The sequence below is a fragment of the Callorhinus ursinus genome, unplaced genomic scaffold, assembly GCF_003265705.2.
Source record: "Callorhinus ursinus isolate GAN/ISIS: 27379988/994484 unplaced genomic scaffold, GSC_fseal_2.0 scaffold51, whole genome shotgun sequence".
NCBI lineage: Eukaryota > Metazoa > Chordata > Mammalia > Carnivora > Otariidae > Callorhinus > Callorhinus ursinus.
In genome coordinates, this window is record NW_027397113.1 from 6,239,796 (window position 1) to 6,250,699 (window position 10,904).

Sequence of the window (10,904 nt, forward strand, 5' to 3'; positions counted from 1 at the left end):
ATCCCCGAGGATCTCAGGAAGGTGGTGCAGCCTCCACTCTTCACCTACCGCCGGGGAGCCCAGAGCAGCGGACTACCACTCCCATCAGCCACCGCGGACAGTCGGCCGACCGCCATTTCAAGACGCGGCAAGGGCAGGAGAGGGCCCGGGACTGCACTTCCCGGCAGGCAGTGCTGCCCAAGGGGCGGAACTCCATTTCCCAGCAGGCTCCAGGCGGCGGGCGCCGCGGTGCCTTGTGTGGGATGTAAGCGCGGAGGTGGGCGCGGGGGACCCAGGCCAGGACTCTCCTTGGGATTTGGGGGGCATGGCCTAGGGGCGCCTTCCAGATGGACTCTAGGTGTCCGGGGGTACGGTCGTAGAGAGGGGGCGGAGCGGCCATGGAGGGTTCCCCAGCGGGGTCCTAGAGGCGGACCCCCATCGGGGCCGCGGCCCCTGGGGTTGTGGGGGACGAGGAGGCCCTTACAGCCTCGGCTGAGGGGTCTCCGACGGAAGAGGGGGAACAGATGAGCGGAGGGCCAGGGGGGCGGGGAAGCAAGAGAATGTAGGGAATAGGCGTGTAGAACCTTAGCCGAGCCTGGGAGGGGGCTCCCCGGTCGTGCCCGCCCGACCCTCCTCCGGCTCGCCCGCAGGCCGAGGCCCGCCGCCATGGGGCTGAAGGCCGCTCAGAAGACGCTGTTCCCGCTGCGCTCCATCGACGACGTGGTGCGCCTGTTTGCTGCCGAGCTGGGCCGAGAGGAACCGGACCTGGTGCTCCTATCCTTGGTACTGGGCTTCGTGGAGCATTTCCTAGCTGTCAACCGCGTCATCCCCACCAATGTGCCCGAGCTCACCTTCCAGCCCAGCCCCGCGCCCGACCCACCCGGCGGGCTTACCTACTTCCCTGTGGCCGACCTATCCATCATCGCCGCGCTGTATGCCCGCTTCACCGCCCAGATCCGTGGCGCCGTCGACCTGTCTCTCTACCCGCGAGAGGGGGGTGTCTCCAGCCGAGAACTGGTGAAGAAGGTCTCCGATGTCATCTGGAACAGCCTCAGCCGCTCCTACTTCAAGGATCGGGCCCACATCCAATCCCTCTTCAGCTTCATCACAGGTTGGAGCCTGACAGGTGGCAAAGGGGGAGAATCCTGTCTCACCTGGGAACCTTGGCCCACCTCTTCACAACACTGTATGGTTTGCAGAGCCCTTTAAGACCTGCAAGCCTTGTGAAGTGGGGCAAGTGTTATTACCCTCTTTGCAGCTAGGGAAACTGAAGCACAGAGAAGGGAAGTGACATGCCAAAGGCACAGAATGGCAGGGCTGGGCCTGCACCTCAGTCACTTGACTCTGCCTCCTCAGCACCCCCATCCCTGCCATTGAGCAGCTACAGGAGACCCTCAGCCCAGTATGAAGCACTAAAGGCAGGAGCACATCTGGGGAGAGAGGAGCCAAAATCTGGCTACATTTGAGACACTTAAATGAAAGTGAACGGATGAGGGAGGGGCTTCGTGTCAAGGAGCTTAAGACTCAGGGTTTGCAAAGAACTTTCTTCTTTGCTCCAAGCCCAGTTGACTGGCAGTCAGGTCCTGGAGAGCCACGTTGAGAAGGAATCAGGCTGCTTCTGCGCCTAGCAGGAAAAGAGTACAGAGATAAATTAGGAGTATCTACCAGTGGGTGTGTGAAGAGTGTTGGCCAGAGGGTCCCATTTTTGCTGTCCCTGTTATAACCTAATAGGCACAATAAAACAGTACGGTTGCAGAGAAAGAGAAGGGACAGGGTCAAAGGCTGGGTGGAGCTGTGGAAGAGCCAAGAAGGTCTTTTGCTGCAGCACGTCAAGGGGGAGGGAGAGGCTTCGAACACATAGGAGGAAAGGGATTGAGCGTTGATGGGCAGGAGCATCTAAGGTTTGGGTACAGGCTTGGAGGTGAGGGTGGGAGGGAGCATGGCCCATCACCACCTGGCCCCTTTCCCCAGGTCAGTGCTCAGAGGACTCTCTTCCATGCCCTTCCCGTCCACAGGCACTAAACTGGACAGCTCTGGTGTGGCCTTTGCCGTGGTGGGGGCCTGCCAGGCTCTGGGTCTCCGGGATGTCCACCTGGCCCTGTCTGAGGACCACGCCTGGGTAGTGTTTGGGCCCAACGGAGAACAGACAGCTGAGGTCACTTGGCATGGCAAGGGCAACGAAGATCGCAGGGGCCAGACAGTCAACGCGGGTGTGGCTGAGCGGGTATGCCCCCTCCCACTACCTTGTGCATTTCACACTCTCCTCTTCCAGTCTGAGCCACCTCCCCTCTTCCTGGCACCACCTTCCTGTGCCGAGAAGGGGGAGTGCCCCTTTCCTGGCTGTCATTCCCTGGAGCAGGCACAGGTGGGGCCATCCTGAGACATCTGGTCTTGTCCTCTCCCAAGAGCTGGCTGTACCTGAAAGGATCATACATGCGCTGTGACCGAAAGATGGAGGTGGCATTTATGGTGTGTGCCATCAACCCTTCCATTGACCTGCACACCGACTCCCTGGAGCTGCTGCAGCTGCAGCAGGTGAGAGGTGCCTGTGGGACCATGGGCGGGGGCACTTTCCCTTCCTGAGCTTCAGCTTCCCCTTTGGTAACAGGGGTTACTCATTCTTGGCCTGGCCTTTCCCAGGGTTCTTGGGAAAGTAGAATTGAGATGCAAAAGGGCTTTGACTCCCATAAGGGGCTGGTTCCTGAATTTTGGCCCCACCCACCTGGTGGGAGGTCCCTGCTGGTATGCCACTCACATCTGCCTGGTAGACTGAGACCCTCCTCACCTCCCCCCAGCTCATATCTCTCTCCTTCGGCCCCCCCCAGAAGCTGCTCTGGCTGCTCTACGACCTGGGACATCTGGAAAGGTCAGTAGGGGGAAGTGGCCAGGCTGGGCCTCGGGGCTGGGGGGGCAGCCTGGACTCATGACCCTTTCCTAGGTACCCCATGGCACTGGGGAACCTGGCAGATCTGGAGGAACTGGAGCCCACCCCTGGCCGGCCAGACCCCCTCACCCTCTACCACAAGGTGGGGACATCTCAGGAGGGTACAGAAGGGAGGCCCAACAGTAGCTGGGGTCCCCTTCTACCTGGGGACTGGGAGGGGGCAGGTGAGGAGAGAGGAACTTTGTGTGTATTGGGGGGTATTGCCCTTCCATTTCCCATTTTGTATTTAGCATATGCATGTTCAGTGTAGTCCGGGCTGTCTGAAGAGGGATGTTCTGGGTTCCCCAGCCTGGGAGGGGTGGGGCCTGAATTTGTCCCCTCAGCCCTGCTTTTTCTGTTGCCTCTTACTGTCCTAGAGTATAACAGAGGTCACATGTGGCGGGAGCACTGAGGAGGGGTTGTTAAGTTTGTGGGGGGTGGGGTAGGAGGGACATTGGGATGGGCTTAGAAGGCTTTGGTGTTTGGGTAGGAGTGTGTCAGAAAGCCAGGGAAATGGATATGCCCCAAGCTTGGAGGATGGGTCCCTTCCCTTTCCTAGCCCTTGTTCTCTGGGGGTCCCTGCCCCCTGCAGCATGGCCCAGGCCTCAGCAGGGAGTTGTGCAGACCCTGGGGAGGAGCACCTGGCAGAGAGGATAGACGGGAGTGGAGGTGAGATTGGAGGCAGGACCCGCTGGGATCTGCCTACTGCGCCTCATGGGTGTGACCCAGTTGGATTTGTGCCATCCAGGGCCACTGGGGCTGCTCCCTGAGGTCCCTCTGCTCTATCCCCAGGGCATTGCCTCAGCCAAGACCTACTACCGGGATGAGCACATCTACCCCTACATGTACCTGGCTGGCTACCACTGCCGCAACCGCAATGTGCGCGAAGCCCTCCAGGCCTGGGCTGACACGGCCACTGTCATCCAGGAGTGAGGATCCCCCCACTAGGGCCTCAGGCCGGCCTTTCTTCCCATTCTACCTAATTCCCAACCACCCTCATCCAGGCGTGAGGCCTAGGTCCCTAGCCCTATCCCCTTTCCATCCAGTCCCTAGGCAGCCAAGGCCACCATCACGCAGGAGGTTGGGACCCCTTGATGAGGGCCTCACACCTTTCCCTGGTTCCCCTGGCCTCCCAGTTTCCAACCACTGACATCCAGCAGTAGAATCCGCATGCCTTGCCCCACGCCGCCCCCCTTGCTCAGACCCATCATTTCCAAGTGAAGACCCCACCCGCTCACCAGGTCCCTGGGGATCCCTGCCATGGCCCAGACCTCACAGTGCCCTACTGCTCTCACAGCTACAACTACTGCCGTGAAGACGAGGAGATCTACAAGGAGTTCTTTGAAGTAGCCAATGATGTCATCCCCAACTTGCTGAAGGAGGCAGCTAGCCTGCTGGAGGCCGGCGAGGAGCGGCCAGGGGAGCAGACCCAGGTGAAGAGCTGGAGCTGCAGCCTGTGTTCACCTTGCCCACCCCACCCCCGCCCCCAGCAGGGCTCCCCATCCCAGGACACAGGGACTGCTGTGTAGGACTGGGGGCTACTGTGCAGGACTGGGGCCTGCCGGGGGAAGGTGGTTCTGCGCAGAGAGCTACATTCTCTGCTGCAGTAGGGGGTCCCCGGCCTGGCTCTGAGGGAGCTGAGGCTATTTTAGGGGTTTCTACCCTGTGCCTTCAGGTAAAGGGGGTGGAAGCCCATCTCTCTCATGGTGCATACCCCTCATTCAGTTGAGGGGGTGGGGTGTAGGTAAGAGATGGCTTCTGCTTTCCCCCCAAGTCCTGGCTAAGGACTGGTTTTATAAAAGGAAAGAGGTTCTAAGCGATCTTTTCCCCTGTGCTCACCTCTTTTTTTTTTTTTAATATTTTTATTTACTTATTTGAGAGAGAGTGAGATAGAGCATGAGAGGCAGGAGGGTCAGAGGGAGAAGCAGACTCCCCGCTGAGCAGGGAGCCCAGTGCGGGACTCGATCCTGGGACTCCAGGATCATGACCTGAGCCGAAGGCAGTCGCTCAACCGACTGAGCCACCCAGGCGCCGCTGTGCTCACCTCTTTTGAAGCCAGGGCTGTCTGCCTAGGCAAGGGGCTTGGACTGTGCCCTGTGATGGGGGGGGGGTTCTAACCTGCGCCCTCATTTCCTCTTGCCCAGGGGACCCAGAGCCAGGGTTCTGCCCTCCAGGACCCAGAGTGCTTCGCCCACCTGCTGCGGTTCTATGACGGCATCTGCAAGTGGGAAGAGGGCAGCCCCACCCCAGTGCTGCACGTGGGCTGGGCCACCTTCCTCGTGCAGTCCCTAGGCCGCTTTGAGGGGCAGGTGAGGGGCAGCTGTGCAGGGTGGCTTGGGGGGGGGGCCAGGGGGTGATGGCAGCTGCCGAGGCAGAACCTTTGTGGTCCTGAAGAGTGTTGGCTTGTCCCCTTTGAGTGCAGATAAGACTGAGGCCCTGGGACGCGGCGGCCGAGGCTGGTCCTGGGGTTCCAGCCGCCGGCCTGCAGCCTCTCCTCCACTTTTCCTCCCTGTCCAGGTGCGGCAGAAGGTGCGCATTGTGAGCCGCGAGGCCGAGGCGGCCGAGGCCGAGGAGCTGTGGGGCGAGGAAGCCCGGGAGGGACGGCGGCGAGGCCCGCGGCGTGAGTCCAAGCCCGAGGAGCCGCCGCCGCCTAAGAAGCCGGCGCTGGACAAGGGCCCTGGCGGAGGCCAGGGGGCGATGTCGGGACCCCCTCGGAAGCCCCCAGGGACCGTCCCCGGCACTGCGCGAGGCCCTGAAGGAGGCAGCACGGCTCCGGCGCCAGCACCCGCAGCGTCGCCGCCACCGGAGGGTCCGGTGCTCACTTTCCAGAGCGAGAAGATGAAGGGCATGAAGGAGCTGCTGGTGGCCACCAAGATCAACTCGAGCGCCATCAAGCTGCAGCTCACGGCGCAGTCTCAAGTGCAGATGAAGAAGCAGAAGGTGTCCACACCTAGCGACTACACTCTTTCCTTTCTCAAGCGCCAGCGCAAGGGCCTCTGAACTACCTGTCAGCCCTTGTGGTGCGGGGAGGAGGGCGCCACCCCAGTCACCCCCACTCCCCCGCCCGCCCCTCGAGCCTAAGCCCCTCCCCTGGGCCAAGGGGGCCTAAGCCCCTCCTCCAGGCCCCACCCCAACCCGGAACCCAGGCTGCAAGTTGCTGGAGTACAGGCTACTCCAGGGCTCTGTCGGTCATTGAATTTAGGTCCCATGCCCCAGAAGCCCAGCCGGCCAATGGAAACCTCATTTTGAGCGCCATCATTAATCTTTAAAGGTCCAAGCACTGGAAACAGGGCCCCACCTCAGAACCGAGGCTCTAACCTTGGGCCAGACCGGGGCTGCTCACGGTTGCTCCCGGGCCCGTGGGGCTGAGGTTTCGCCCTACACCCCGGAAGCACAGGTCCCGTCTCCAACCCGGGAACCTGGGACTCCGCTCAACCCCTAGGAGTACATTTTCGCACTTCAGAATTCCATCCCTTGGGAATCCAAGCACCCTACCCCAAAGAACTTAAACTTCCAGAGTTTGGGGAAATCCTAGCTTCTTCCCTTCTCTGTCCTGCGAGTCTGGGACACGAAACGCAGTCTCCGGCCTGTGAATCCTGAGCCCCGCCCCCTTCCTGACCAAACTGGCCCCAGATCAGAGCAGACCTCTTTCCGACCTTCTGGGAACCTCCCCGAGGTCCAGCCCGTCTCAGGGGACTCCGGAGGAAATCTGCAGGGGTTTGCGAGTGGGTGAGGGGAGCCTGATCTCTTCCTGTTTTGTACATAGATTTATTTTTCAGTTCCAAGGAAGATGAATACATTTTGTAAAAAAAAAAAAATACACGTCCGTGTTTCATCGGGGAAATTGCGGGAGAGGTGGGCAGGACGAGGGAGAGGGGCCCCCTCTTACCCCTGCTTTCTGGCCTTCGGGCTCTCCACCTGTAGGGCGCAGGGAACGGGTGGCTGGCCAAACGGCCTCTGCCGGGTCGGCTCCGCCCGGCCTCGGGGCTTCCCCTCCCCGCCGAGGGCCTGTCCCGCGGGCGCCTCCTCCCGGCCGGGCGGCGGGGCATCCCCCTCCTGGCCCCGCCCCGGGCCCCGGCCCCGCCTCCGCGGCCTCGGAGCCACCCGCGCCCGCCCCGGCGGTCCTGCCCCGCCCCGCCCCGCCCCGCGCCGCCCCGCGCCGGCTCCGCGGCTCCTCAGCTCACGACCGCCCGCCCGCCGGCCCGCCCGGCGCCGGGCAATGGCGCTGCTGCGGGACGTGTCGCTGCAGGATCCGCGCGACCGCTTCGAGCTGCTGCAGCGTGTGGGGGCCGGGACCTATGGCGACGTCTACAAGGTGCGCCAGGCGGCCGGACGCGCGGGAGAGCGGCGGGGAGGGTGCCGGCTCTGCGCCCTACCGCGCATCCAGCCCCCAGCCCCGCCCCTCCTCATCCTACTTCACCTCCTCCGCCCCTGCAGGCCCGCGACACGGTCACGTCCGAACTGGCCGCGGTCAAGATAGTCAAGCTAGACCCAGGTGAGGGCCCGGGGCCAGGGCCTCTGCGCTGGAGGGAGGGCACAGCGCCGGACGGGCGCTGAGAGTTGGCCCCCTGAGAGGAAGGCCCCAGGGTATTGTCACTTGGGATCTTTCTGGCGCGGATGTGCCCATTTTGCAGATGGGGCACTGAGAGCAATCCCTATGCACCCCCTCCATGATGCCCTGTGCTCCCCAGGGGACGACACCAGCTCCCTCCAGCAGGAAATCACCATCCTGCGTGAGTGCCGTCACCCCAATGTGGTGGCCTACATTGGCAGCTACCTCAGGTGAGGCTGCTTCATCCCCTTGCCTACCCCCAGGCAGCCCCCATGTGGCCCTGCCATGTGCCCACCCCAGTTCTGTGCCCCCCCCCCAGGAATGACCGATTGTGGATCTGCATGGAGTTCTGCGGAGGGGGGTCCCTGCAGGAGATTTACCACGGTGAGGGCCAGGACTCCAGGCCCCAGAGGGCCACAGCCTTTTCCCAACCCACCCTTCCCCAGCATGGGGCAGGAGAGGAGAGCTGAGGTCCTGGGCTTGGGCCCTTCTCCACTCCTCACTGGCTGTGTGACCTTGAGACATTGGTGTCCTTCTCTGGGCTCTATCCCAGGCTGTGCAGGGAGGGGATGTGGCCAACACCTCTTTCATCTACCGGTGCCTGCTGCTTCCCCCCACACAGGGTGGCCTGGGAAGGTCAGCATATCCTCCTGACCTCCATGCCAGTCTTCACCCCTTCCGTTTCAGCCACCGGGCCCCTGGAGGAACGGCAGATTGCCTATGTCTGCCGAGAGGCACTGAAGGTAGCTGGGCCCGTACGGCTGTTCACACCCCCAGTCCCCAGGAGCTGTGGTTCAGGGAGCCCAGCTGGCCTGGCCAGTGCGTGCCTGTGTGTGTGTGTGTGTGTGTGTGTGTGTGTGTGTGTGTGTGTGTGTGTGTGTGTGTGTCGGGGGGGTGGGTGGAGTGCCTCAGGCAGGGCTGGCCTGAGGGGCTGTGGGTCCTGGGGGGGAAGGGGCCCCAGCCCTGTTGCCGGAAGCAGCACATTTCCCTCTTGGCTCAGTCACTTCCTGTTTGGGGAGAGGGGAGGAGGAAGCTGCTTGGGTGGGGGGCCCCAGTTGCTAGAGGGGGCTCAGGAAAGGGGAGATAGTCCTGGGTGGCTGTTCTGAGGAGCTCCTCTTTGTCCCCAGGGGCTGCACCACTTACATTCTCAGGGGAAGATCCACAGAGACATCAAGGTAGGGGTGTGGCCGAGGACATCCTGGGAGGGAGGAGGAGGCTCTTGGGGGCGCCAGATGGGATTCTCTCTCCTCCATTCCCACAGGGAGCCAATCTTCTCCTCACCCTCCAGGGAGATGTCAAGCTGGGTCAGTACCCCGGGGACACAATCAGGGTGAGGGTTCCGTGGGAGCTTATGGAGTCTTAGGGTCTGCCTTTAAGTGCTGGGTGTCCTTGAGCAAGTCACTTTACCACTTAACCCTCAGTTTCCCCATTGAGAAAGTGGAAGCGTTCTCCTTCCCTGCTAGAAGTTGGATGTGGTTGGGTCTGTATGGAGTCTAACCTGGGACTACACACTTGGTCAGGGATAGAAGGTAGTCGACCCCTCCCGGAGGGGGCCCTGGCCTTGCCTTGAACGTGTGGCAGTTGTGGCTGAACCTGGGCCGCCTGCTCTCTGAACCCTTCAGGTGCATTCCGAGCCTCAGCCCTGGAGGTGGGTGGGGAGTGGTAGCCAGAGGGCGGGTGGGAGCAGCTCTTTCTCCCTGCAGCTGACTTTGGGGTATCAGGTGAGCTGACGGCATCTGTGGCTAAGAGGAGGTCTTTCATTGGGACTCCATACTGGTGAGGCTGTGCCTTGGGCTGAGGGGGGAGGGGGGGGCACAGGTCGGGCACCTGGCCATCCCATCTGTGACCCCCTCTCTAGGATGGCCCCAGAGGTGGCCGCTGTGGAACGCAAAGGAGGCTACAACGAGCTCTGTGATGTCTGGGCCCTGGGCATCACCGCCATCGAGCTGGGCGAGCTGCAGCCCCCTCTATTCCACCTGCACCCCATGAGGTCCGCTGAACACTTATCTGCCCCTTGCCTGACCTCCAGGGCACTGCTGACCTTGTCCCCTGACCTCGTGCTCTCCACAGGGCCCTGATGCTCATGTCGAAGAGTAGCTTCCAGCCACCCAGGCTGAGAGACAAGACTCGCTGGTGAGGGCCTACATCCCCCACTGGGGCCTCCTTTCCAGCAGTCTCCATGGGGGTGGAGAACCTTCTGCCAACTCCCAGGGTGCAACCTGAGGAGCCCCGCACTCTCAGCCTTTGTGGACCATCTGTGGGAGGGGCCTGAGCCCTGCCCCTCGGCCTGGGGACTGGTGTGGGCAGGGAGGAAGGGCAGATGGTTATGATAGAGGAGCTGCTGTGCCCCAACAGCAGGATTGCTTAGGCCAGCTGCCCTTGGCTTTGGTCTGGCTCCTTCCTGAAGCAGACTCCCTCCTCTGGAGCTCGCAGGATGCCCCACATGAGGGCTAACCTGGGTCTGGGGGCGGGGGTTCCTGTGCCCACTAGGACCCAGCATTTCCACCACTTCCTCAAGCTGGCCTTGACCAAGAACCCCAAGAAGAGGCCGACAGCGGAGAAGCTTCTGCAGGTGGGAGATGGGGGCAGGGCAGGAGCCTAGGTGTTTGCAAGCAGGGGCCTGGAGGCCGGGAACCAACCTGTGCCCCTCCCCCCCAATCCTCTAGCATCCATTCACAGCCCAGCACCTCCCTCGGGCTCTCCTCACACAGCTGTTGGACAAAGCCAATGACCCCCACCTGGGAACCCCCTCCCCAGAGGACTGTGACCTGGAGGTAAGTGAGGGGAGCTGAGGAATGGATCTTGGCCTGGCCAGGAGGTAAGGAATGCAGAGGTGATATGGATCAGGTTCCTTTAACTTGCGTATTTCCAGCACTGGGAGCTTTCCTCCAGGCGAGCCCACCCATTAGAGATCTTTCCTGGGCCCATCTTGCTCCCCCCGCCCCCGTACCCCTCACTTGATAAATTCCTGTGCTTGGCTTAAGCTGACCTGACGCTAGCTTAGCCTTCTTCTGGTTTCTGTGTGGTCTTTGACCAGTTATTTGCTTCTCTGTGCTGGTTTTCTCATCTTTAATCTTAAAATAATCTCAGAGAGTTGTTGTAAAAACAAAGTGTGGGTAAAGCACTTCCAATGATACCTGGCGGAAGGCGAGTGCCGGGTGTGTGTCAACCGTTCGTGTTTGTGTTCTTTCCTAGACTTATGACATGTTTCCAGACACCATTCACTCCCGGGGACAGCACGGCCCGGCCGAGAGGACCCCCTCGGAGATCCAGTGTGAGTCTGCTCGGGAGGTTGTGTGTGTGTGTGGGGGGGGCTGTGTGAGTATCTGGTGGGGGCAGTGCATGTGGATCTGGGTGGGGGGCTGTGTATATGGACTTGGCTGGGGGTGCTGTGTGTGTGGATCCGGTGGGGGTGCTGTGTGTGTGGATCCGGTGGGGGTGCTGTGTGTG

The 10,904-nt window shown here is 61.6% G+C and overlaps 2 protein-coding genes across 2 annotated transcripts in view; both read left to right on the top strand.

The window, feature by feature from the left end:
* Nucleotides 1-137: 137 nt before the first annotated feature.
* Nucleotides 138-6,719, top strand: MEN1 (menin 1). The gene is made up of 10 exons (XM_025878969.2): nt 138-244; nt 630-1,090; nt 1,995-2,203; nt 2,386-2,514; nt 2,805-2,845; nt 2,918-3,005; nt 3,695-3,831; nt 4,200-4,335; nt 5,047-5,211; nt 5,420-6,719. Coding segments are annotated over exons 1-10 (1,851 nt in total). The 5' UTR covers nt 138-242; the 3' UTR covers nt 5,903-6,719.
* Nucleotides 6,720-7,061: 342 nt separating this feature from the next.
* The window catches only part of MAP4K2 (mitogen-activated protein kinase kinase kinase kinase 2), a 16,246-nt gene continuing 12,403 nt past the window's right edge, over nt 7,062-10,904 (top strand). Inside the window, exons 1-13 of the mRNA XM_025878712.2 lie at nt 7,062-7,217; nt 7,340-7,397; nt 7,594-7,684; nt 7,774-7,838; nt 8,142-8,197; nt 8,582-8,629; nt 8,716-8,758; nt 9,158-9,230; nt 9,313-9,444; nt 9,525-9,587; nt 9,945-10,026; nt 10,121-10,228; nt 10,650-10,745. Of these exons, the coding sequence (XP_025734497.1) occupies nt 7,122-7,217; nt 7,340-7,397; nt 7,594-7,684; nt 7,774-7,838; nt 8,142-8,197; nt 8,582-8,629; nt 8,716-8,758; nt 9,158-9,230; nt 9,313-9,444; nt 9,525-9,587; nt 9,945-10,026; nt 10,121-10,228; nt 10,650-10,745 (1,011 nt within the window). The 5' untranslated portion in view covers nt 7,062-7,121. The remainder of the gene's footprint in view (nt 7,218-7,339; nt 7,398-7,593; nt 7,685-7,773; nt 7,839-8,141; nt 8,198-8,581; nt 8,630-8,715; nt 8,759-9,157; nt 9,231-9,312; nt 9,445-9,524; nt 9,588-9,944; nt 10,027-10,120; nt 10,229-10,649; nt 10,746-10,904) is intronic.

Bases quoted from the DNA above. Each gene is read 5' to 3' on its own strand.
- MEN1 (XM_025878969.2), top strand. The intron at 1,091-1,994 runs GTTGGAGCCTGA...TCCCGTCCACAG, and splicing joins CCTCTTCAGCTTCATCACAG to GCACTAAACTGGACAGCTCT. The intron at 5,212-5,419 runs GTGAGGGGCAGC...CTCCCTGTCCAG, and splicing joins TAGGCCGCTTTGAGGGGCAG to GTGCGGCAGAAGGTGCGCAT.